At 43.9% G+C, this 27,988-nt stretch overlaps 1 protein-coding gene across 3 annotated transcripts in view; it reads right to left on the bottom strand.

The window, feature by feature from the left end:
- The window catches only part of LEKR1 (leucine, glutamate and lysine rich 1), a 230,339-nt gene that overhangs the window by 24,360 nt on the left and 177,991 nt on the right, over window positions 1-27,988 (bottom strand). For all 3 annotated transcript variants that reach the window (XM_056565017.1, XM_056565016.1, XM_056565018.1), the window contains one exon: window positions 26,462-26,626. In XM_056565017.1, coding sequence (XP_056420992.1) covers window positions 26,462-26,626 — 165 coding nt within the window. The remainder of the gene's footprint in view (window positions 1-26,461; window positions 26,627-27,988) is intronic.

Genomic DNA, 27,988 nt, shown 5'->3' with positions numbered 1-27,988 from the left:
TCAGTTCTGGACTGGATACACATTCTGTTTGTATTAATTGGCAATGAGAACGTATACAACTGTGGAGTCTGCATCACCATGTTTCCACTGGCATATGTCCATCTTTGCATGTTATATATAGTTATGTATTTTGGCAAGTCATTTTTATTTCTGCCGAGTGCCAGCTTGTTATTAGCTAAATGTAATGTTCTGTGAAAAAGTAAGAGTAAAAATTATGTATATTAGGGTATTTACCCCTGTTATGAGCGCTGGGTAAATCTGCAGCCCTGTAATGAAGTCAATGGCCATTTGTGCCCATTTCAGGCTAATTGATAACCTAGACAGTCTATGGACGTATGTGATTTAAGTTTTCAATGTTTAGTTTACAAAAACATTAGTTGGCTTAATTCAAGCAAGGTAAACATGCCAAAATACGTGGAGCCAAAATTCCGTAGACATAGTAAATGTGGATCAATATTTTGGCTTTACTACTGCCATTTTACACAGTGCTTTCAAAGCCACAAATGGGCAGATTTTATTTTAAAAGTGTCACAATTCTGGCATAATTTATGGAAAAAAAAATTACATTATTTTGAGTTTAAGAAACTTTTTAGATACTTTTCCCAATAAGGAGGCATGGCTTAGGAGAATGGGAATGGCTTTGATAAAATGGGCATGGCTTATGATGTGACACTGTGCTCCAGAAGTGTGTCAGAATTCTGGCACCTACTAAAAGTTGGTCTAAACTTAGACCAGACCGTGAAAAGATTTGACAGATTTCTCTAACAGCCTCATACGCTTTGATTGTTCTGCCACATTCTCAGACTTGTATAGAAAGGTAAGAAATTACGTTGCTCAAAGCCAAATGGATTGGGGGGTCTCAAAATGAAATATTTATTTATTAATATTGATGAATAAAATAAAAATATAAAAAACACAAATAATAGCTGATAGTATAGTCACAGGGCCCTTGTGACACACCAGCAATAAATAGCAATAGATAGTGATAAATACTAAAAAGTAAATGTATGTATATGCACAAAAAGGACCTCTGTAATGAGTGTAAAATAGTAGTAGCATAGTTATTTGTTTCTGGGCAGTCTGCGACTTATAGTCCTCCTGCTGTGATAGGCAGTATCACTTATGTTATGCACCAATAAATACAACTGTCACCACTTGTAAAATTAAACTCTCACCCACCCATACAATGTGTTTTCGTGTGTGATACAGTGGTTAGTTAATGAACGCTCTCCTGATGTAAATGTCTATGGTAGAATATACAGGCACTCCACTTATAGAATGCTCGTTCCTCCGCAGTAAAACAGATCAATGTAAGGTAACATAGATTGGTGCGCCGCACCTCTCACCTCCCTTGATGTTAGTAGTCCGGAGATATTGTTACTACAGTCATGGCCGTAAATGTTGGCACCCCTGAAGTTTTTCTAGAAAATGAAGTACTTTTCACAGTATAGGATTGCAGTAACACATGTTTTGCTATACACATGTTTATTCCCTTTGTGTGTATTGGAACTAAACCAAAGAAGTGAGGGGTACCTTTTCCCAACAGCAATTATAAGATCTCTCCACAGGTGTTCAATGGTATTTAGATCTGGACTCATTGCTGCCACTTCAGAACTCTCCAGCACTTTGTTGCCATCCATTTCTGGGTGCTTTTTGACATATGATTGGGGTCATTGTCCTGTTGGAAGACCCAAGATCTCGGATGCAAACCCAGCTTTCTGACACTGCGCCGTACAGTGCGACCCAAAATCCATTGGTAATCCTCAGATTTCATGAAGCCTTGCACACATTCAAGGCACCCAGTGCCAGAGGCAGCAAAACAACCCCAAAGCATCATTGAACCTCCACCATATTTACCTGTAGGTACTGTGTTCTTTTCTTTGTAGGCCTCATTCCATTTTCAGTAAACAGTAAAATGATGGATGGGCTTTACCAAAAAGCTCTTCATCTGTCCACAAGACATTTTCCCAGAAGGATTTTGTCTTACTCAAGTTCATTTTGGCAAAATGTAGTCTTACTTTTTAATGTCTCTGTGTCAGCAGTGGGGTCCTCCTGGGTCTCCTGTCATAGCGTTAATTTCATTTAACCCCTTAAGGACCAGGCCATTTTACACCATAAGGAACAGAGCATTTTTTGAACATCTGACCACTGTCACTTTAAACATTAATAACTCTGGGATACTTTTAGTTATCATTCTGATTCCGAGAATGTTTTTTCGTGACATATTCTACTTTAACATAGTGGTAAAATTTTATGGTAACTTGCATCCTTTCTTGGTGAAAAATACCAAAATTTGATGAAAAAATAGAAAATTTTGCATTTTTCTAACTTTGAAGCTCTCTGCTTGTAAGGAAAATTCATATTCAAAATAAAAAAAATTTTGGTTCACATATACAATATGTCTACTTTATGTTTGCATCATAAAATTGACGTGTTTTTACTTTTGGAAGACACCAGAGAGCTTCAAAGTTCAGCAGCAATTTTCCAAATTTTCCCAAAATTTTCAAACTCAATATTTTTCAGGGACCATTTCAGTTTTGAAGTGGATTTGAAGGGTCTTCATATTAGAAATACCCCATAAATGACCCCATTATAAAAACTACACCCCCCCCCCAAGTATTCAAAATGACATTCAGTAAGTGTGTTAACCCTTTAAGTGTTTCACAGGAATAGCAGCAAAGGGAAGGATAAAATTCAAAATCTTCATTTTTTACACTCGCATGTTCTTGTAGACCCAATTTTTGAATTTTTGCAAGAGGTAAAAGGAGAACATTTTTACTTGTATTTGTAGCTCAATTTCTCTTGAGTAAGCACATATCTCATATGTCTATGTAAAGTGTTCGGCGGGCGCAGTAGAAGGCTCAGAAGCGACAAGGGGATTTTGGAGAGAACATTTTTCTGAAATGGTTTTTGGGGGGCATGTCGCCAAAACAGCAAAAAAAAAAAAAACAAAAAAAAAAAACAAAAAAAAAAAACATGGCATACCATTTTGGAAACTAGACCCCTTAAGGGATGTAACAAGGAATTAAGTGAGCCTTAATACCCCACATGTGTTTCATGACTTTTGCAAATGTAAAAAAAATAAAATATATTACATTAAATATTACATATAACATTTTTAAAAAGGGTAATAGCAGAAAATACCCACCAAAATTTGAAGCCCAATTTCTCCCGATTCAGAAAACACCCCATATGGGGGTGAAAAATACTCTGCTGGCGCACTACAGGTCTCAGAAGAGGAGTAGTCACATTTGGCTTTTTGAAAGCAAATTTTGCTCTGGGGGCATGCCGCATTTAGGAAGCCCCTATGGTGCCAGAACAGCAAAAAAAAAAAAAACACATGGCATACCATTTTGGAAACTAAACCCTTTGGGGAACGTAACAAGGGGTAAAGTAAACCTTAATATCCCACAGGGGTTTCACCACTTTGGCATATGTAAAAAAAAATAATAATACATTTTACCTAAAATGCTTGGTTTCCCAAAGATTTTACATTTTTACAAAGGGTTAAAGCAGAAAATACCCCACAGAATTTGAAGCCCAATTTCTCCCGATTCAGAAAACACCCCATATGGGTGTGAAAAGTGCTCTGCTGGCGCACTACAGGTCTCAGAAGAGAAGGAGTCACATTTGGCTTTTTTGAAGCAAATTTTGCTCTGGGGGCATGCCGCATTTAGGAAGCCCCTATGGTGCCAGGACAGCAAAAACCCCCCACATGGCATACCATTTTGGAAACTAGACCCCTTGGGGAACGTAACAAGGGGTAAAGTGAACCTTAATACCCCACAGGGGTTTCACGACTTTGGCATATGTAAAGAAAAAAAAAATTACCTTAAATGCTTGGTTTCCCAAAAATTTTACATTTTTACAAAGGGTTAAAGCAGAAAATACCCCCCAAAATTTGAAGCCCAATTTCTCTTGATTCAGAAAATACCCCATATGGGGATGAAAAGTGCTCTGCTGGCGCACTACAGGTCTCAGAAGAGAAGGAGTCACATTTTGGCTGTTTGGAAGCAAATTTTGCTCTGGGGGCATGCCGCATTTAGGAAGCCCCTATGGTGCCAGGACAGCAAAGAAAAACCCACATGGCATACCATTTTGGAAACTGATTTTTTTTACACTAAAATGCTGGGGTTACCCAATTTTTAACATTTTCACATGGGGTAATATGAGGAATTGGGTTACAAATTTTGGATGGCTTTTTCCCCTGACTATAAAAATACATCTACATACGGGGTAACGTGCTGGACGGGCACACAACAAGGCACAGAAGTCATAGAGCTCAGTTTGTATTTGTGGCCTATGGCATATCAGTAGCTGACGGTTACATACATTCTGAGGAAAATACAAAAATGAAACCACATGTGACACCATTACAGAAAGTACCCACCCTGAGGAATGGGTATAGGGGTAAAGAGGACATTTTGAACGCACAGGAGTTTCCTAATTTTTTTTTCCAGGAATCGATAAAGGGTAGCTTTTTGAAAATTGCAATTTTCAACCTATGCTCTGCTTCATTTTTCTGGGAACAACTAACATGTGACTCCGAATTGTCGCCTGGAAATACGACAGAGCTCAGCGAGAACTCTTCGCATTTGAGGCAGATGTTTGTTACGGACCTAACAGTTACATACATTCAGAGGAAAATACAAGAAAGGAACACCCACATGTGAACTTATTACAAACAGTACACCCCCTAAGGAACGTGTATAGGGTGAAGTGGAGATTTGGAACAGACGGGTGTTCCCTTCATTTATTTTCCAGGAATGGATGAAGTGTACTATGGGGGGAAGAAAATTGCAATTTTAGTACTGATATGCCAATTATTTTCCCAGAATGATGACCCAGAGTACAGCCAAAAGTAAAAATGATGCCCGCCCCAAACCCTATACTCTGAATCATCATTCTGGGAAGGGGATGTGTGGGGCCATCCCTATTCTGTTACCTCAAATGCGCAACCCGCTCAGGTGGAGAGAGAGAGCGTTGCGCATTTGAGGCAACTGCAAACCTCCAATGCTGTTGATTCCGTGTCCTATGGCCCATCTTTTAGGGGGAAGAAAAAAAAAGATATTGGGAAAACCTTTTTTTTTTTTTTTTTTTTTTTTATTAGGGGGGGTGTTTTGGTTTAAAATTTGGAAGTCAATGTACCCTGGACTGGTACATTGGAGCCAAATTCTGGGGAATGAAAATTAGGGCAAAGGATGGAAAATTTAGTACTCCATGGAAGTGTGATACTCCCTGAAGCAGCCTATGCAGAGGCCCGGATGATCGGGGCAAGTGTCACATTGGTACGTGGTGTCCTTCCGTCTCCCCTTCCTGTGACACACTCTGCATTTCTTCTGGGTTCGTCCCGTCCTTCCAGTGTTGGGGATCACACCTGGAAAGTGTTGGCCGGGGACGATCCGGGGACTTAAAGTTCCAGAGGTGCTCTGACCCGCTCATTGGCGGTCACAATAGATGAGGGCCTTTAGAACTACCTCTTGAAACTCCAGGAATGTCCCGGTGTTGCCAGCGTTCTGGTACAGTATAAAAGAGTTGTACATGGCAACCTGTACCATGTAGACCGCAACCTTTTTATACCATACGCGTGTTTTCCGCATGGCATTATATGGTTTCAGGACTTGATCAGAAAGATCAACTTCCCCCATATACCGATTGTAGTCCAGAATACAATCGGGCTTGAGGACCGGTCCCACGGTACCTCGCACAGGGACAGGGGTGCTGCCGTTCCCATGAATAGTGGTGAGAATAATGACATCCCTCTTGTCCTTATACCGGACCAACAACAGGTTCTCATGGGAAAAGGCACGGGACTCACCCCGGGGGATAGGAGCATGTAGGGGATGGGGCAGAAGGACTCTTTGATTCTTCCGGACTGTGCCACAAGCGACCGTGGATCTGGCGGCGAGGGATGTGAAGAGAGGGATACTAGCATAAAAGTTATCCACGTAAAGGTGGTAACCTTTTATCTAGCAATGGGTGCAAAAGGCCCCAAACGATTTTCCCGCTAACACCCAGAGTGGGGGGACATTCTGGAGGTTCAAAACGGGAATCTCGTCCCTCATACACTATAAACTTGCAAGTGTACCCGGAGGTACTCTCGCAAAGTTTATACATCTTCACGCCATACCGCACCCGCTTGGTAGGGATGTAATGCCGGAAGCTGAGTTTCCCCTTAAAGCTGATGAGAGACTCATCAATAGAGACCTCCCACCCTGGGACATAGGACTCCCAAAATCTGGCCTCGATGTGATTGATGACCGGCCAGATTTTATACAGGCGGTCATACGCAGGATCAGTTCGGGGGGGACATGCCGCATTATCAGTATAATGCAAACATCTCCGAATGGCCTCGAACCGGGAACGTGCCATGGCCATACTGTAGAGGGGTGTCTGGTAAAAGACGTCCCCACTCCAATATTGCCTGACACTGGGTTTTTTAACTATACCAATATGCATCGACTGGAGTCCAGCCGCCGGGTCTAGCTAAAAGTGAGCCCGGGTTAGCGGCGACGAACTGTTGGGCATACAGATTCGTCTGTGTAACCATCAAATTAACAAAGTCGTCACTGAAAAAATGACCGAAAAAGTCCTTTTCAGTGAACCCGGCGATGTTAATTTTGATTCCTGAGTCGCCAACAAACTGAGGGGATGGTGGGCAGCACGGGGCTCCATCCTGCTCGCCAGATCTCTGTGGAATGGCGGGCAGAATGGAGCAACATGCTCCTAGCCCTCACCATCCCCTCCCATTACAATGTGATTGGTGTGGCCACTTTGGCCACCCAATCACAACTGTACTGAGGGGGGTGGCCACAATGCCAGCCCCCAGTACAGCATGGATGGTGATTGGTGGTGTATATTACACTTCCAGTCACCATCTATATCCGGGTCACAGGGTCACACGTGACCCTGATGACGTGGAACCGCTGCAGAACGCCGGTAAGTAGTTACCGGTGCCCTGCAACGATCGCCAGTATAGGAGGTCCTCCGGACCTCCTCTGGCACACTGCCGGGATGTCTGCCGGCGAGCGGCGGGGAACGGAATCGCAGCACATCGCTCTTCTGAATTGACGAGCGATGAGCCGTGAATGTCGACATGGGGAGTCCTCATGACCCCCCTGGGTGATATGCCGCGATGCCTGCTGAACGATTTCAGCAGGCATCGGGCACCGACTCTCCTCCGGCTAGTGGTGGGGGCTGGGAATGGGTCCTTAAGGACTCGGAAATGGGGGCGTAGGAGTACGTCCATTGTCCTTAAGGGGTTAAATATCGACGGATAGTTTGCATGGACACTGATGCTCCCTGAGCCTGCAGGACAGCTGGAATATCTTTGGAACTTGTTTGGGGCTGCTTATCCACCATCCGGACTATCCTGCATTGACACCTTTCACCAATTTTTCTCTTCCATCCACACACAGGGAGATTAGCTACAGTGCTATGGGTTGCAAACTTCTTGATAATGTTGCGCACTGTGGACAAAAGCAAATCTAGATCTCTGGAGATGGACTTGATATTTTTGATATTTTTACACAATTTTGATTCTCAAGTCCTCAGACAGTTCTCATCTCCTATTTTTGTTGTCCATGCTTAGTGTGGCACACACAGACACAAAATGCAAAGACTAAGTGAACTTCTCTCCTTTTTATCTGCTTTCAGGTGTGATTTTTATATTGCCCACACCTTTTACTTGCCCAAGGTGAGTTTAACCCCTTAACGACGCAGGACGTATATTTACATCCTGCGCCAGCTCCCGCGATATGAAGCGGGGTCGTCACATCGCGCCGGTCCCGGTGCTCATCAACGGCCGGGACCCGCGGCTAAAAAAAAAAGTGTTAATAAAGGTCATTTAACCCCTTCCCTAATAAAAGTTTGAATCACCCCCCTTTTCCCATAAAAAAAATAAAACAGTGTAAATAAAAAAATAAATAAACATATGTGGTATCGCCGCGTGCGTAAATGTCCGAACTATAAAAATATATAATTAATTAAACCGCACGGTCAATGGTGTACGCACAAAAAAAAATTCCAAAGTCCAGAAAAGCGTATTTTTGGTCACTTTTTATACCATTAAAAAAATGAATAAAAAGTGATCGAAAAGTCCGATCAAAACAAAAATCGTACCGATAAAAACTTCAGATCACAGCGCTAAAAATGAGTCCTCATACCGCCATGTATGTGGAAAAATAAAAAAGTTATTGGGGTCAGAAGATGACATTTTTAAACGTATAAATTTTCCTTCATGTAGTTATGATTTTTTCCAGAAGTACGACAAAAACAAACCTATATAAGTAGGGTATCATTTTAACCGTAAGTACCTACAGAATAATTATAAGGTGTCATTTTTACGGAAATATGCACTGCGTAGAAACGGAAGCCCCCAAAAGTTACAAAATGGCGTTTTTTCTTCGATTTTGTCGCACAATGATTTTTTTTTCCGTTGCGCCGTGAATTTTTGGGTAAAATGACTAATGTCACTGCAAAGTAGAATTTGTGACGCAAAAAATAAGCCATAATATGGATTTATAGGTGGAAAATTGAAAGGGTTATGATTTTTAAAAGGTAAGGAGGAAATAACGAAAGTTTCCTTAGGGGGTTAAAGGAGCATCACATGCTTGAAACAATCTTATTTTTCCACAATTTTGAAAGGGTGCCAATAATTTTGTCCAGCTCATTTTTGGAGTTTGATGTGACATTATGTCCAATTTTATTTTTTTCCTCCCTTTTTTGGTTTAGATCCGATACAAGGGAATAAACATGTGTATAGCAAAACATGAATTACTGCAATCCTTTTCTGTGAGAAATACTTCATTTTCTAGAAAAATTTCAGGGGTGCCAACATTTACGGCCATTACTGTAGTGTAGTGGCTTCCTTGTAGTGGCAGCTCCGTAGTGCTACCTTAGTGTTCTGACCGTTTATTGCACTGTCAACTCGCAAATGAGAGGATCCTCTGCATAGGATCACAGTCTACCTCTTTGAAGAAGATCGGCAAGCCATTGGGTCGGTGAGCTATGGGAGACAGCGGTGGAGCAAGGATGATGAGATTGTTGATTGCAGGATGGATTTTGAAGTCCAAAAAGTTAGAAATGCAGGATTATCAAATAGATATTTAGCAAGAAGCAATGGTCCCCACTATGTAATGTGGCTGGACACGTTTCAGGCCCACCTTAGGGCCTTTCTTCAGCAGCAAATGATTACAAAAAAAATGGTAGTGGAAAAGGGGAACATAACCTCTTATTTATAGTTAGGAGAGTAACTGATAAAACATGGTGTGGAACAAATGGGTGGGAAAGCATAATGGAGAAGACAGATGTTCCACTGTCATGGCATTAAAGGAACACTATTGGTATAAATAAAATAATGAGATAATGCGAAATTAATCCAAGATTTAAAACTTAATAATAATAAAAATAAAAAAAATTTGAAATAAATATGAATGTAAAAAATATGATGCATGTGAAATAAAAAATATTATGGTGCAGAATAATAAACATAGTAATGAGAATATAAAGAAAATGGGGGAAAGTGGGCATACCAGATAGAAAAGCTATGAACAATGGGATATTGATAGTAGATGTAGGAGATCGGTTCAAATTCTCAGACTGTCTAGTCTACACAATTGGCCAGTTTTACTGAATCTGGGCCACTGTGTTACAACAACAGTTCAACTAAGATGTTAGGGATGTATATCACAAGAAGACTGAAGTATTTTCTAGGATGACCAGCAAAACTGCAGCTCTAGGTTACACAGATAGGTAACCTGTCAGGATCAGGATAAGATAAGTGATACAACTTTGTTTAAATCTACATTTTATCTGTAAATGGTCATCCAAGGTTGGCATGCCATAAAAAAGGGTTGTCTCATAACGAGTGGGATGCGGTGTGGATCCGGCAGGGATAGGGCAGCGACCGGTTTCAAAATTTCCCCGCCTGGTCTGGCATTCATATGCCCAAAATGTAGAGTGAACCCAGTCAAAGGGAGGTCACACCTCAGTACATTTTAATAGTTTTCCTGCTACAAGAGAAATATGCAAGTGTTGTTACTAACCGGCTCATCATCAGGGAGCTGCTTTAATCAAAAGGGTTTGTATCGTACAGGAAAACTCCAGAGAAGCTGCTGAAGGCATTAATGTCAGGCCCATTGAAAAAAATCACACTCCCCGTGTGAAATGTTCTACACTGTAGCTGGACAACATCAACTTTATATTAGTCTTAACAGATGTAAATTTGAGCATGTGTTCAGTAGACTTTTCAGCAATCTCCAACCCTTATTTTACCTGAGGCGCTTATCTTCTTTTCATGGACTTTATTTATTACTTCCTTTTAGTTACTTTAGACAACAAACAGATGTTCACTGTAACCACCACAAATCCGGCTTCTTTCATACCATTTCCTTTTTTTTAAAAGTTTTTTTTTATAATTTTTTTAAAGAATAGTAATAAACAAACAAAATAAATAAAACAATAGAGCTACGAGCCCCAAAGGAGGGACCACAAGGCAAGGATAACAAGTTCCAAGAACAGCTGAATGTGAACAGACAGGCAAAGTCCACATAATAAATTGTATCAGAAGAGTCCCGTATCATTCTTACAATACCCCAAAGGAATAGTCCCAGCCCATCTAGTTCCCAGCAAGAACAAGCCCAGCACACAATACACTCACGCACACAACCCCGGGGGGGCCCCCACCTTCCACTCCTCTATGACAACTGACAATAATAAGCCAACTAAGTCTGTGACCCAGATCTAACCGGAGGATCAGCTGAAGCCTCCAGACGCAACCAAGGTGACCACACCTTATGAAACTTTTGCGAACAACCACGACTTATGCACCAGGCACGATACAGGGGGACATATTTTTTAACCAAGGCCACCCAAGGGGAAAGCGGGGGAGTAATAGTATCTTTCCAGGCCACGATGACTACTTTGCGAGCACAGAAAACGGACTAAGAGATGCCTATACATTCCAGACTCCAATCCATTAACCTCTTAAGGACCCATGACGTATCGGTATGTCATGAGTCCGCTCCCGTTCTATAACGCAGGGGCACGGCTCTAACAACGGCCGGGACCCGTGGCTAATAGCGCACAGCACTGATCGCGGTGCCTGAACGCCGTGTCTAAAGTGAAAGTAAAACCATGCCGGTTAGCTCAGGTAGCAGTACGGGATCGCCGCGGCAAAATCACGGCATCACGAACAGCTTACATGACAGCCGGAGGATCCCTACATGCCTCCATGCTGTCCGATCGCCGAATGACAGCTCAGTGCCTGAGATCCAGGCATGAGCAGTCAAGCGGCAGAACCATCGATCAGTGGTTTCCTATGAGAAACCACTGATCAATGTAAAAGATCAGTGTGTGCAGTGTAATAGCCCCCTATGGGAGCTATAACATTGCGGGGGAAAAAAGTGGAAAAAAAAGTGAATATAGATCATGATCACCTTCCCTAATAAAAGTTTGAATCACCCCCCTTTTCCCATTTAAAAAAAAAACAGTGTAAATAAAAATAAACATATGTGGTATCGCCGCGTGCGGAAATGTCCAAATTATAAAAATATATAGTTAATTAAACCACACGTTCCATGGCGTATGTGCAAAAAAATTCCAAAGTCCAAAACAGTGCATTTTTGGTCACTTTTTATATATCAATAAGTCCTATCAATGCAAAACTTCAGATCACGGCGCAAAAAATGAGCCCTCATACCGCCCCATAAGCAGAAAAATAAAAAAGTTATAGGGATCAGAAGAGGACAATTTTAAACGTATACATTTTCCTGCATGTAGTTATGATTTTTTTCCAGAAGTACGACAAAATCAAACCTATATAAGTAGGGTATCATTTTAATCGTATGGACCTACAGAATAAAGAGAAGGTGTCATTTTTACCGAAAAATTTACTGTGTAGAAACGGAAGCCCCCAAAAGTTACAAAATGGTGTGCTTTTTTCAATTTGGTCTCACAATGATTTTTTTTTCCGTTTCACTGTAGATTTTTGGGTAAAATGATGTCATTACAAAGTAGAATTGGTGGCGCAAAAAATAAGACATCATATGGATTTTTTGGTGCAAAATTTAAAGAGTTACAAGTTTTAAAGGTAAGGAGGAAAAAACGAAGATGCAAAAATGGAAAAACCCCGGGTCCTTAAAGGGTTAAAGGGGTACTCCGGTGAAAACATTTTTTCTTTTAAATCAACTGGTGGCAGAAAGTTAAACATATTTGTAAATTACTTCTATAACAAAAATCTTAATCCTTCCAGTACTTATTAGCTGCTGAAAGCTACAGAGGAAATTCCTTTCTTTTTGGAACACTGATGATATCACAAGCACAGTGCTCTCTGCTGACATCTCTGTCCATTTTAGCAACCATGCATAGCAGATGCATAGCAGATGTATGCTAAGGGCAGCATGGTGGCTCAGTGGTTAGCACTGCTGCCTTGCAGTGCTGGGGACTTGGGTTTAAATACCACTAAGGACAACAATAAATAAAGCGTTACTATTATTATAATAACGTCAGCAGAGAGAACTGTGCTCGTGATGTCATCAGAGAGCATTCCAAAAAGAAAAGAATTTCCTCTGTAGTATTCATCAGCTAATAAGTACAGGAAGGATTAAGATTTTTTAATAGAAGTAATTTACAAATATGTTTAACTTTCTGCCACCAGTTGATTTAAAAGAAAAAAGGTTTTCACCGGAGTACCCCTTTAAGAACACCCAACAGACAAACCTCTGGGGCATAAACATGCAGAAACTCAAGGTGATCTGACAAAAAGTGCAATACCTCCTTCCAGAAGGGAACCACACACGGGCATTCCCACACAGCATGTAAAAGCGTGCCACTGTGAATACAACATCGGAAGCAACTATCGGAAGGTGAAACCCCCATGCAAAGCAAGGGGACGGGTGCATAATACAGACGGAGAATGAGACGAAACTGAATAAGGACATCACAAGCACTAATTACAGTAGGATAGTAGGACAGCACCACCTCCTTCCACTGTTCCTCAGACAGGCCTGGTATATCCTCCACCAATCTTGGATAAGCCAGAGCAAAAGGATCTGGTTCCACAGTCTGAAGCAACCCATACGCCAGCGTAAGTGGTTTGGCAAGGTCGGTGGTACCCAGCAGCAGTTCAACATCAAAAAAGCAGGAGCTACATCCAAGGAACCAAACTGCGCATGTCTAAGTTGAAGATACCTAAGGGTATGTTCACACTACGAAATTCCCATGGAATTCCGTGAGCGGAATTCCACGAACGGAATTACGTGCTGTGAACATAAACATCAGTGTGAATGGGTTTCCGCGAGACCTGTTCACACTGCAGATTTTCAGAGGCGGACAATGCCGCTGCTGAAATTGTTCTGCGCAAAGAAAGAACATGTTCATTCTTTGCGCAGAAATCCGATAACACTGCATAGCCGTCAATGGTGACGGCACAGTGCCGCGCGGTCCTACCGCCGAAGTATTGCGGTGGCGGACGCCAGAATGGAATCTCCGCTCATGGAATTCTGCGAACGGAGATTCCGTTCATAATCCGTAGTGTGAACGTACCCTAAAATAGGCACTCCTAGGGATATTAAATCTGGTCTGCATAGCAGAAGAGGAAGGAAATACGTCCTCCTCAAATAGGTGCATAGCAAACTTGACTCCATGTGAGCTCCAGAATCCGGCCACCTCTAACCCCTGAAGGTGTGCCAAATGTGGGTTACCCCACAGGGGTGATCAAGGAGACACCACCGGCAGTGAAAAGCGAGCTGAGACCACCGACAAGACCAATGCCAACATTTTGATAGGATCAACAAGTAGGAGGAATACCTGTATAGCGTATTAGTCAAGGACTCATAAGACCCCATGAGTGCCCCTGCCAGCGCCATAGCTGCATTAGAGAGATCAAGCTGTGAAGCAAGAACCATACATATTCGGAGCAGCAAGACCACCTCATTGCCTTGGTGCCTGGAGAAGAGCCTGACTCAGTCTCGGGGATCTTTCCTGCCAGTAGAAGGATCTCAGAGTAGCATTCAGTTGTTTAACCCCTTAAGGACCGGAGGTTTTTCCGTTTTTGCATTTTCGTTTTTTGCTCCTTGCCTTTAAAAAATCATAACTCTTTCAAATTTACACCTAAAAATCCATATGATGGCTTATTTTTTGCGCCACCAATTCTACTTTGTAATGACGTCAGTCATTTTGCCCAAAAATCTATGGTGAAGCGGGAAAAAAAATCATTGTGCGACAAAATTGAAAAAAAAAACGCTGTTTTGTAACTTTTGGGGGCTTCCGTTTCTACGTAGTACATTTTTCGGTAAAAATGACACCTGATATGTATTCTGTAGGTCCATACGATTAAAATGATACCCTACTTATATAGGTTTGATTTTGTCGGACTTCTGGAAAAAATCATAACTACATGCAGGAAAATTAATACGTTTAAAATTGTCATCTTCTGACCCCTATAACTTTTTTATTTTTCCGTGTATGGGGCGGTATGAGGGCTCATTTTTTGCGCCGTGATCTGAAGTTTTTAACGGTACCATTTTTGCATTGATAGGACTTATTGATCACTTTTTATTCATTTTTAAATGATATAAAAAGTGACCAAAAATGCACTATTTTGGACTTTGGAATTTTTTTGCGCGCACGCCATTGACCGAGCGGTTTAATTAATGATATATTTTTATAATTCGGACATTTCCGCACGCGGTGATACCACATATGTTTATTTTTATTTTTATTTACACTGTGTTTTTTTTTTTATTGGAAAAGGGGGGTGATTCAAACTTTTAATAGGGGAGGAGTTAAATGATCTTTATTCACTTTTTTTTTTCACTTTTTTTTTGCAGTGTTATAGGTCCCATAGGGACCTATAACACTGACCACACTGATCTTCTATGTTGATCACTGGTTTCTCATAAGAAACCAGTGATCAACGATTCTGCCGCATGACTGCTCATGCCTGGATCTCAGGCACTGAGCAGTCATTCGGCGATCGGACAGCGAGGAGGCAGGTAGGGGCCCTCCCGCTGTCCTGTCAGCTGTTCGGGATGCCGCGATTTCACCGCGGCTATCCCGAACAGCCCACTGAGCTAGCCGGGATGCTTTCGGTTTCACTTTAGACGCGGCGTTCAACTTTGAACGCCGCGTCTAAAGGGTTAATAGCGCGCGGCACAGCGATCAATGCCGCGCGCTATTAGCCACGGGTCCCGGCCGTTGTTAGAGGCCGGGCCCGACCCGCTATGACGCGGGGCCACGCCGTGGCCCCGCGTTATAGATCGGGAGTGGACACATGACGTTCCAGTACGTCATGTGTCCTTAAGGGGTTAAAGAACCATTTAGGAGAAACAATAGGAGACAGATAAAAGAGATAGATAAACTTAGGAAAGTAGATCATTTTAAATATATACACCCGACCTGCTAACGATAGAGGCAAAGAGGACCAACCCCACAGTCTGGTGACAGAAAGCGTCAACAAGGGCACCAGATCCATAAAGAAACCCTGTGAGACAGATACCTCCACTCCCAAATAACGAAAACACTCCACCAACCGAAGGCCCTGAGGAAGAGTAGGCGGGAGAACCACGCTCCTAGATAAAGGCATAAAAGAGGATTTGGCCCAATTAACACGTAACCCCGAAAAGGAGCCAAAGGTATCAAGAAGGTCAAACAAAGATACTAATGAGGCATCAGCATCGGCAAGATAGACTAAGGTATCATCAGCGTACAAAGAGACCTTCTCCTCCAAGGGCCCCCTCCGAATACTATGAATAGACCCAGAGACCCAGATCCCCGCCGCTAATGGCTCTACCGCCAGAGCAAACAGGAATGGTGACAAAGGGCAGCCCTGCCGAGTACCCCTGCCTAGAGGGAAAGAGTCAGATACGTCAAGATTAGTGTGGATGAGGGCCCTAGGCTGATCATACCACAGCCAGATCCAATTCCCAAAACGAGGTCCGAATCGGAGGGCACGCAGTAGGTGCCAAATATAACGCCATTCAACGGAATCAAAGACCTTATAGACATCCAAGCTGCCCACGAATCCCGTAGATGCATCACCCTCCGAGGCAGATAAATTGAGTTGAAGCCTTTTAACGTAGGTAGCCCTACCTGGCATAAATCCTGTTTGGTCAGGGTGAACAAGGGAAGTAATAACCCCCTTAAGCCTATTTGCAAGTATTTTAGCAAGAATCTTGACATCTACATTTAAAAGGGAAATAGGACGGTAGGAGTCCGGCGAAGTCGGATCCTTCCCAGGCTTAAATATAACAAAAATCAAGGCCTCTTTCATGGAGTCAGGGAGTCTCCTCATTTCATAAGCAGCAATATACAATTTTAGCAATATAGGGATTAGCTTCTCCTCGTTTAGCCCATACCAGGTCCCAACCATCCCATTCAAGTCCGGGGTCTTCCTGGGGGGCAGCTCCTTAATTGCCTGAGACCCCTCCTCAAACATAAAAGGAGCATCACGAGTGGAAGCCTGAGAAGGAGTAAGGGAAGAAAGAGAAAGACCCACCAAAAATGGACCAAGCCCTCTGGAACACTAGAATAACTAGAATAATATAAATCACTATAAAAAGGACTTAACCACTTAAAGGGGTATTCCAGGAAAAAACTTTATATATATATATATATATATATATATATATATATATATATATATATATACACATATATGTGTATATATATATAAAGTTTTTTTGTGTGTGTATATTGTGGCAGTGTGGCAAGGAAAGGGTGTATTTCCTTGGCTCACCCTGCAGAAGCTCTCACCTGCTTCTTAAGTAATGAGGCAGGAAGGAAGGGAAGTGTATATGAGATGGAGACTCAGTCTAATCTAGGCTCTTCCTAGGAGACAGCATGTGGGCTGTAGGGAAGAGACAGAGCCTGCTGAGGAGTACACAGCCCGAGCTATGAGAGGCTCAAAGAGACTGCCATGAATTGTGAGTAGAAGGTTGCAGGGGACATATGTTTAACTGGCTGAAGGAAGCTCAGCGGTTGTTAGTCAGGACAAGCTGATCTGTTTAGTCAGTGACCAGACGGTCTAGGATTTTGTTTTGTTCCTGCTTTTTGTTTGTTTCTTTCCCTGCAACCTGTCTAATAAAACTGGCAAGGTGCCAGATTTGCATTATAAGCATTTGTTTGCTGGTTTATTGAGAAGAAACACATCCTGTGGCGTGGTCCAGGACGATCCCAGAGCTAATCCCCAAGACGGATCGTCACATTCTGGTGGAGGATGCGGGCACGCCGTTGCTAAGGGCAACCAACAAGCGAGTTGGAGAGGAGCTGTTGCTAGGAGCAACCCCCTGCAAGATTGAAAGTCGGAGGAGCCCAGCAGAGGAGTTCAAGCACAGTTTGGTGTCTGTGGAGGAGCGTTGCTAGGGGCAACGGATCGAGAATTTTTTTCAAGAAAATGGGACAACCTCGAAAGGCCATTGCTGGGAGCAACAGACGTGGGCCACAAGCTGTGGTCGCCAAGACGAAGCCGAGGTCCCGTGAGTTGTCGGTGGGCGGAATCCCACTGTGGGTGGACTTGGATTGTTGCCAGACTGTATCTCGGATTATGCCAGAAATAATTCCATTTGTGAAGTCCCGCCCGGAGCCCGGTAAAACTGTTCAAATTACCTTTGATACATGTTTTGGGACAGTAAGCCATATGATGGAGGTATGTGCGGAACTTAAAGTGGAAATTGTACTGGGCAGAGACTTTCTGTATTTCTGGCAGCTGTGGGATGCTGAGAGTGCACCTGAGAGTTCGCACACAAAGGTTCCGGAAGTAGTGAGGACTGGGGGGGTCTCTACTGGACTGTGTGAATGGTGCTGTATATTGTGAACCCATGCAGGCTGATAATGTTTTTCTTGAAACACTTATGTTAATGTGTTCTGATGTAAAGAGTCCTATTCCCACCTCTCGCAGGACAAAAGAAAACCTGTGTGAGCTGGAAATAGAAGATAAAAAGATGACTGTTTTGTTAGATCCAAAATGTGTAATAAGTCTGGTAAAGACCAGCTGCAGAAAGCCAGACCCCGCTATAGTGTCTATACAAGCCGGTATTTGGGGTTATAAAACAGTTAATGTGTGTATTTCTACTCCCTATGGTACCATAAGTCACAAGGTTGCAATAGAGCCCACCTTAGAGTATGAAGTAGTGCTGGGGAAGGATTTTCCGTTTTTTCAGCAGTTGTGGGAAGATAGTAAGGTAACTAGAGCAGGAACACCTGATAGGCTCACAACACTTGGTTTTCACCACATAGCAGGGGACAGTAACTCCGCAGAGGCTGAGGACGGGGAGTGTCAGCAGACCCTAGGTATATGTCAGGTGGGAGTGTACCAGACCACTAGGGGAGCTGAAGAACAGTCCACGAGTCAAGTTAAAGTGGTGACTGGAATAGAAGCTACAGAGATGGCTGCGGAAAAACCAAAACTCCGGAAGAGAGTACCAGTGGAGCTGGGGGCTGCACTTACAGTCAAAGACAGAGTCCTAAGTGAAGGAGACTGTGACAAGACAAAAGAAAAGTCTGCCAAGAAGCCGAGAGACAGTTCAGAGGAACTGATCAGGAATCTCCCTGACTCGCTGGTGCCAAGAGCCATTGAAGTTGTTGCTAGGGGCAACAAACTTACCGCCAAGGGATTGCCGGTCAGACGGGAGTGTTTAGCGAGAGTCTCCAGAGTTGCCAACGTGGTGGGAGAGGAAGAGTGCCAGGTGTCGGTGGCACCTGTTGATGATAACAAGGCACAAGTGGCCGCAACCCCGAAAAAGGGGGAGACTTCATCTAGAGATGGAGAAGAGCTGGGTCGAGTGTCTGACAGAGGACCAGAGGATGTCTCAAGGTCTAACAGCGAGAGTGAGGAGACCGCTGTCAGAAAAAGGTCTCGGAAAAGACGAGCTGGCCTTGGGAAAAAACTGGAGCAGATCCAGAATCTGGAAGAAACCCTGCAGATGGTTTCTGTAAAGTTGTTGGAGAAAGAAAAAGAGATACATTGCTTGACAGAGGAGAAGGACAAATCACTGGCCGACTTTAAGAAAGAGCAAGAAGCGAGGCTTCAGCTGGAAAAAGTCCTGGAGCACCACAGAAGTGAGTTTGTGGCTCTGCAGGATGAACTGTCCCGCTCCCAGGGTCTTGTGACCAGCAAGGAGAGTGAAGTGCAGAGTCTGGCCAAGCGGATGTCATTCCAGGAAGAAGTGAGTCTTCTACATGGTGCATATCAGGCTCTGCAGAGTGATCACAGGGCTAGCCTGGTAGCCATGGAAAAAATAGAAAAAGAGAAGAATGAAACGAAGATGGAAGCTGAAGCACTTGCCAGCAATCTGGAGAGTGTCTATAAAGCTAAGAGACAACTTGAGGAGGAAGTCAAGGTGAAGAATGCCCTTGCACATGCTCTTCAATCTGCTCGTCATGACAATGACTTCCTCTGTGAGCAGTATGAGGAGGCCCTGGAACAAGTTGAGACTCTAAAATATGAAAACAAGAACTTGCAACAGGAGATCTCAGATTTATCTGAACAGATTGGTGAGAGTGGAAAATCGATCAATGAGTTAGAGAAGTCCAAGAAACAGTTGCTGGACAGTGAGAAGATGATCTCCACAAAGCTCAAGAGTGAGCAGCTGAAATATATAAAGCTGGAAGATGACATGAAGAACTTAAAAGAGAGCCTGGAAGCGCAGAACGAAACGCGCAGAAGGTCCCACGTAGCTGCCTTGGTTTTGCTGGGAGCGCAACTCTACGAGCAGGTGGCTGTGCTGGCGGACAATGAACAATTGAGGAAACAATTGCTGTCTTCGGAAGATACTGTCAGGGACTTGACAGAGTTACTTGACAGTGAGAGGATGAAGTCCGCTAAGCTCCAGTGTAAGCTGCGAAAATGTGAGAAAAAGGAAGAGGACCAGGAAGTCCTAAAAGAGAGCAGAGACCAAGATATGGCGGAATTGGCTCAAGAAAGGCTTCTGGGGCCGAAGTTACAGGATACAGTTATGCTTTCTCTGAATGCCAAAAAGTCCTCTAAAGCTAATATTGAGGTGAAGTCCTGTAAGAACTTGAAGCTCTGAAGCTAGGACTGAGCTGAAACCTGGTGGGAAATCCTCTGAAGTGGAGACTAAGGAGAAGAGAGGTGGGAAATCCTCTGAACCTGAGCAGACCAAAAATTATGAAGGTAATGCTGAGGCAGAGAAATCCTCTGAAGCAGAAGCTAAACCAGAGTCACCCTCAAAAGCTGTGAGTAAAGAGAATCGCACAACTGAAGCTACAGGTGAAGAGAAGAGTAAGCCTGAAGAAGCTGCAGTAGTAGAAGCTGATTCTACACAAGAATCTGAAGGAGCCAAAGACTCTGAAGCCAAACCTGAGGAAGCTGGTGCCCCTGAAGAGAAAGCTGGAAGGGATGAGGTGAAACCATGTGAGAAATCCACTGAAGTCAAGACTGAGGTGAAACCAGGTGGGAAGTCCTCTAAAGTTGAAACTGAGATGGACCCGTGTCAGAGGTCCTCTGACGGTACAGAGAACAAGACAGTGGTTGGTGAAGCCACTGAGGCCGAAAGATTCTCTGAAGCAGAGACAGAGCTCCGGCAAGCCAGAAGAAGACAAAGGTTAGAAGCATCGGTCCTCTCACTCCGTAATTTAAAGAACCCTGCCCACACCAGGGTGAAGAACCTGGTACTGGAGAGGTGTGACCGAGAGACTTGCAATTGGTGGCTGGTAAAAGTCCGGAAGAAAAAAGTCAAGGACTTCAGAGACTGTGGGACAAAAATTGTCCAAGAGAAAGGAAAGGCAGATAGTTTCTGCCTTTCAAATACATGTGCTCCTTCCCGGTGGTCTGAGCAAAGGGGGGGGGGGGGATATGTGGCAGTGTGGCAAGGAAAGGGTGTATTTCCTTGGCTCACCCTGCAGAAGCTCTCACCTGCTTCTTAAGTAATGAGGCAGGAAGGAAGGGAAGTGTATATGAGATGGAGACTCAGTCTAATCTAGGCTCTTCCTAGGAGACAGCATGTGGGCTGTAGGGAAGAGACAGAGCCTGCTGAGGAGTACACAGCCCGAGCTATGAGAGGCTCAAAGAGACTGCCATGAATTGTGAGTAGAAGGTTGCAGGGGACACATGTTTAACTGGCTGAGGGAAGCTCAGCGGTTGTTAGTCAGGACAAACTGATCTGTTTAGTCAGTGACCAGACGGTCTAGGATTTTGTTTTGTTCCTGCTTTTTGTTTGTTTCTTTCCCTGCAACCTGTCTAATAAAACTGGCAAGGTGCCAGATTTGCATTATAAGCGTTTGTTTGCTGGTTTATTGAGAAGAAACACATCCTGTGGCGTGGTCCAGGACGATCCCAGAGCTAATCCCCAAGACGGATCGTCACAATATATATATATATATATATATATATATATATATATATATAAATAATATATATATATATATATATATATATATATATATATGAACTGGCTCCAGAAAGTTAAACAGATTTGTAAATTACTTCTATTAAAAAATCTTAATCCTTTCAATAATTGTCAGCTGCTGAAGTTGAGTTGTTGTTTTCTGTCTGGCTACAGTGCTCTCTGCTGACATTTCTGTTTGTCTCGGGAGCTGCATATAGTAGAAGAGGTTTGCTATGGGGATTTGCTTCTAAACTGGGTGGTTCCCGAGACACGTGTCATCCAAGAGACAACAGAATGCACCACAGATCCAACGGCACAGAAGCTGAATGTGTTCCTGTCCAAGTTGCTGGTGCTGCAGTCTCTCCCTTTTCAAATAGTGGACTCTGCACCTTTCAGAAAACTGATGGCTTGTGCCGAGCTGAGGTGGAAGTCCTAAGCAGTCATTTACTTGTGTTAGTACCAGCGCTGCACAATTTTGTGGAGCAGAGGGTGTGCCAGTCCTTGAGCCTGTCGGTGTGTACCAAAGTGCACGGCAGCTCCGACGTGTGGAGCTGTAACAACGGTCAGGGACAATACATGTCCTTTATGGCCCACTGGTTGAAAGTGGTCCCTGCACAGGCACAACAGTAACTTGGACAGGTCACGCCAATTCCGTCTCTACGCTCTCAGGCCGCTGGTCCTGTGACAGTGTGCGAATGTCTCCTCATCCTCCACCATGTCATCAGCCTCCACTGCACAGACAAGTCTCAGTGCCCCCCCCAGCATACCATGTGTGCAGGGAACGGCGGAGTCACACTGTTCCTTGCATGGTTTGCCTTGGCGAACGGAGTCACACAGGGGAGGAACTGCTAAAAGTCATTCATCAAGAAATCAAAACATGGCTTACTCCATGAAAACCATGGTGATCGATAAAGGGAAGAACATCTTGTCTGTGCTGCGACAAGGAAGCCTGAGCCATGCGTCCTGCATGGCACACGTGTTAAATCTGGTTATCAGGCGGTTCCTGAAGTGTTCCCCCGATCAGCAAGACATCCTAACAATGGAAAAAAAACTTTGCCTGCACTTCAGCCACTTGTACACCACAAAGCACACCCTCCTTGAGCTGCAGCACCAGAAAGGTATCGCCAAACATAGTCTCATTTGCGACATTTCCACACGTTGGAATTCCACCCTCCATATGTTGGACCGACACTCTGAACAGAGAAAAGCATCACCGATTTCTTGATGATCCAAGCAGATAGGGGGACTCCCCTGTGTAACTCTAATGTCAACCAGTGGAAGCTCATACGTGACACTTGCCGTTTGCTCAGGCCCTTTGAGGAAGCCACCTTATTAGTCAGTCGCCAGGATTGCGGAAAGAACGACGTCATTCCACTGCTTCATTTCTTACAGCACGTGTTGGAAACAATGGTTGGTCAGGGCACTGGAGATGTGGCTTCTACATATCACAGCCACATGAATTGGAAGAGGAGGGGGGACAGTGGAGCACAGTTTAGGTTTCGCAAATTTTATTTTTTTTATAGACCTCTGAGGAGGAGCAGGAGCAGCTAGAGGGTTATGAGGAAGACGAAACAGAGGACCCAGACAAACCGTGGCAGTATGCAGTGGAGTTGGAGGCAGGAAGTCCCTCTGAGACACTTGCACAAATGGCACGATGCATGCTCACATGCTTGCGTAGTGACCGCCCAATTGTCACCATTCGGCAGCGGGAGGACTTCTGGCTCTCCACCTTTATTGGACCCTCACTACCGGCACAAAATGGGGGCCTTTTTTACACCCACTGAGAGGAAGGACAAACTGACCTACTAAAGAGATGTCCTAAGTAGTCAGTTGGCCGATGCCTATCTGCGCCATCGTCCATCCTCTCGCAGGTCTGACTCGGGGGGCCTCTGTGCTCACCTTCCACTGCCATGGCTGCTTGGGAGGGGTGGGGTGGCAGGAGCAGTACCAGCTCCATCATCAGCAGCCTGAGTCTAGAGTCGCTGATGAGTAGCTTTCTTCACCCGCTTAGTGAAGCAACTCATCAGCAGCAGGTAGATGTGGAGCAGGACCTGAACCAGCAGCTTGTGGCATATCTTAACATGACCCTGCCAACACACTTTGAAGATCCACTGGACTTCTGAGCAGCCAAACTTTATTTGTGGCCATTACTAGCAGAGTTTTCCCTGAAAAGGTTGTCCTGCCCAGCCAGTAGTGTGACATCAGATTGGGTGTTTAGTGCAGCGAGTGCCATAGTAAGCCCAAGGAGAACTTGTTGGTCCACGAAAAATGTTGAGAGACAGACCTTTGTGAAGATGAATCAGGCATGCCACAGCCAGGATTTCCACGCACTAATTCCTGATGTATCAGAGTAGATTGACCTTAGTGGCACACCAACACTTCACAAATATGGATAGTGCAAAACATATTTAAGGTGCTGCTCCTCAGTTATAGAAATTCCTCCGCATCCGACCACAAATGAGTATTGAGGATATGCATTCGCTAAAACGTAACTTTTCTTAGGATAAAATATATGGACCCCAATTTTTTTTATATCTAAGAGAAGGAAAGGTGTGCAAAAAACACCATGTGCCACCTACACCACCAAGTATTGATGTGATGCAAAGACAACTAAAAGGTGTAAGGGAACAACGTAAGGTCCATTGTAACAGGTGGGGGTAAAAACTTTCCCCGTATACCCTACTCTCGCACTATAATTTAACTTCTTGGCAAGTGTTACTCACCCTAAAAAGGGCGGCCCCACACAGGATCCTCTCCCTATTTCCACCTACAACCACTGCCATTTCCCAGGGTTTTTAGGTGCAAATAGGGAAAGTTTCCTGTGTGAGGCCACCCTATTTAGGGCAAGTAACACTTGCCAAGAAGGGAAGTTTTTACCCCCACCTGCTACAATGGACAATACGTTATTCCCTTCCACCTTTTCAATGAAAGTTTTACTTGTCTTAAAAAGGGCGGCCCCACACAGGAACCTCTCCCTATTTCCACCTAAAAACCCTGGGAAATGGCAGTGTTTGTAGGTGGAAATAGGGAAAGGTTCCCGTGTGGGGCTGCCCTTTTTTAGGGTGAGTAACACTTGCCAAGAAGGGAATTAATAATGTGAGAGTAGGGCCTTACCTTACAGGGGAAGTTTTTACCCCCACCGGTTACAATGGACCATACGTTGTTCCCTTCCACCTTTTAGAGGTCTTTGCATCACATCAATACCTGGTGGTGTAGGTGGCACATGGTGTTTTTTTGCACCCCTTTCCTTTTGTTAAATAAGCTTCAGGCTGTCTCATTCTGCCACCATATATTCTCCTCAAGCTGATGCCACCACCAGGCTGTCTCATACTGCCACCATATGTTTTCCTCATGCTGATGCCACCTCCAGGCTGTTCCATTCTGCCACTATATGGTCTCCTCATGCTGCTGCCATCTCCAGACTGTGTCATTCAGCCACTATATGGTCTCCTCTTGCTGCCGCCAACTCCAGGCTGTGTCATTCAGCCATTATATGGTCTCCTCTTGCTGCCGCCAACTGCAGGCTGTGTCATTCTGCCAGATTATGGTCTCTTCATGCTGCTGGCACATTAAATAAAACTACTTGAAATCTTCCAACTAAATGTTAAAAAATATCTTTAATCTTTTCAATTGTGAGGCCCTATTGTCTCGTCAGGCTGTTGCCACAGCCAGGTTGGGTAATTCGGGCACTATATGGTCTCCTCATGCTGATGCCACCTCCAGGCTCTGTCATTGTGCCACTCTGCGACAGTGATTCTAATAATGACGCCTCTAATCTGCATGTCATAGTGAATAACAGTATTATTTCACTAACACAGCACACTCCCTATGAGTGTTACAACAAGGCAGTGTTCTACACCCCTATTGAGGCTCTCTGTAGCCCAGAAATAGCTGTTTTTAATAGCGATTCGCCGCAAATAATTTGGACCAAAACTAATTTTTCCGGAAAATTTGGCGAATCGGCCAAATCGAATTATTCAAAAATTTGATCATCTCTAGTTGTGCTGCATTTGAAAAAAATAAAATCATTATTACCCTGCATAAAAGCGACAAAACACTTGTTTGTTGCCTGATCGAGTAATTTTCATTTGGTGTTGAAAAATCATTGGCTGTTGGACACAAATTTTCTTGTGTAATGTAAGGGGATGTGCAACAGATCCGATTGCCGCACGAATAATCCAGTGATCTTTGCACAGTTCTCCCTGAATAACACTCAAGCAGTCTGATAGCTTCTGTAAATGAAAGCCAATCTCGTTTACATGGCGGCTTGGGCTGTCTAATATGGCCTATAAAGGGGTACTCCAAAGGATAAGGGATAAGATGTCTGATCGTGGGAGTCCCACCGCTAGGGACCCCCGCGATCTCACTGCTGAACCTAGCTTTCCTTTAGAGCGTTGGGTGCAGCGTCGGAGGCTCGTGACGTCATGGCCATGCCCCCTCAATGCAAGTCTATGGGAGGGAGCGTGACGGCCATCACACCCCCTCCCATAGACTTGCATTGAGGGGTTATGGCCGTGACGTCACGAGCAAGGAGTGGCCGTGATGTCACGAGCCTCCGCCCCGCATCGCCAGTCATCCGGCATGGAGCAAAGTTCACTCCGTGCACCGGATGTCTGGGGTGCCGCAGCCGAGATCGTGGGGATCCCCAGCAGCGGGACCCCCGCAATCAGACATCTTATCCCCGATCGTTTGGATAGGGGATAAGAGGTCTAGGGGCAGAGTACCCCTTTAAGCCTAAGGACTATACACTTTTAAGCAAATGGCAGGTAAATGGTTACAACTCTATTACTTGTTGGTGTGTTTTAAGGAACAATACTATACAATAGAATGTGCTGAGTTATCCTAAAAACTTGAATACAGTACATGCAAATAGCAAACCCCAAAAAGGGGAGCTATGAAAAAAAAAGAGACCTGAATGTTCACTGTAAAATGGCATAGTGTCCACCACAACAAACTTTACTAAAACATTAGAGGTTTCTGCATTATATATGTTAGTTTAAAAAAAAACTGAAATAAAGACTGGAAACATTTATTTTGTAGATGGAAAATGCTGAAGCCCTCCCTGAGTATATCTGGCCTCAAAGCAATTGAATCGTATAAAGAGAACAACTAACCTTTAATTCTAGTGCATCATTCTGGTTTTGAAAATTCTTCAACATTTCCTCATGTTTTTGCCTCTCGATCGCCAGCTCCACATTTGCCTCTTCACGAAGTTGCTTCTTAGTTTCCTCAATCTTTAGGAGATATTTTCTCTGTTGATTTTCCAATTCATTCTGCATCTTCAAAGGGAAAGAAAAAAATGTAAATATTTTGGAATTACACAATTAACCCCGTAACGACCACAGATGTAAATGTACGTCCTGGTGTGGTGGTACTTAGCGCACCAGGACGTACATTTACGTCATGTACATGACCGCGAGCATCGGAGCGATGATCGGGTCATGTGCAGCAGGTCCCGTCTGCTGACAGCAGCCAGGAACCCGCAGGTAATGGCCAACATCCGCGATCACGTGGATATCTGCCATTAACCCCTCAGATCAATATACATCACGGCATCTGCGGCAGCATGGCTATATTTTATGCTGATCTGATCACCCACAGCACGGCCGCGGGGATCAGATCAGCTAACATGGTGGCCGGAGGTCCCCTCACCTGCCTGCGCTGCCTTCCTGACTTCTTCTACTCTGGTCCGAGATCGAGCAGACGAGAGCAAAAGATAGCTGATAACACTGAACAGTGCTATGTCCTATGCATAGCACTTAACAGTATTAGCAATCAACTAATTGCTATAAATAGTCCCCTATGGGAACTATTAAAGTGTAAAAAAAGAGGTAAGAAAAAGTAAAAAAAAAAGTTTAAAAAAAAGTTTTAAAAAAAGTTTTAAAAAATTTGAGAAATCCCCTCCCCCAATAAAAATGTAAAATATCCCTTTTTCCCCTATTTTACCCCAAAAAATGTATAAACATATTTGGTATCACCGCATGCATAAATGTCCGAACTATTAAAATATAGTGTTAATGATCCCGTATGGTGAACATCGTGAATGTAAAAAGAAAATTGCTGCTTTTTTGTCACATTTTATTTTTAAAAAATGTATAAAAGTTTTATATACACAAGTTTGGTATCAATGAAAAGTACAGATCACAGTGCAAAAAATGGGCCCTCATACCGCCACATATACGGAAAAATGAAAAAGTAATAGGTCGTCAAATTAGAGGGATTTTTAACGTATTAATTTGGTTAAAAAGTTTGAGATTTTTTTTAAGCGCAACAATAATAGAAAAGTATGTAATCATGGGTATCATTTTAATCATATTGGCCCACAGAATAAAGAACACATGTCATTTTTACCGTAAAGCAGACCTGGGCATGGTACGGCCCGCGGGCCACATACAGCCCTTTGACTGGCTCTGACCGGCGCTGACTGTCAGGCCGTACAATGCCCAGGTCTGCACCAGCCTGTGCACTGAGCTCCCGTGCGATGACAGGAAGTGCTGACAGGAAGAGGGAGGGGCGTGCACTCTCTCCCCTCCCCCGCCTTCTCTCTGCCGTGCAGTCTTAGAACCTCTGAAGGCAGAGGAGAGGCCGTGTATCCTGTCTCCCTCCGCCCCCTCCCCTCAGCTCTAAACTCCGGCCGGGTG

The sequence above is a fragment of the Hyla sarda genome, chromosome 3, assembly GCF_029499605.1.
Source record: "Hyla sarda isolate aHylSar1 chromosome 3, aHylSar1.hap1, whole genome shotgun sequence".
NCBI classification, from domain to species: Eukaryota; Metazoa; Chordata; class Amphibia; order Anura; family Hylidae; genus Hyla; species Hyla sarda.
This window is presented reverse-complemented; position numbering and strand designations above follow the sequence as displayed.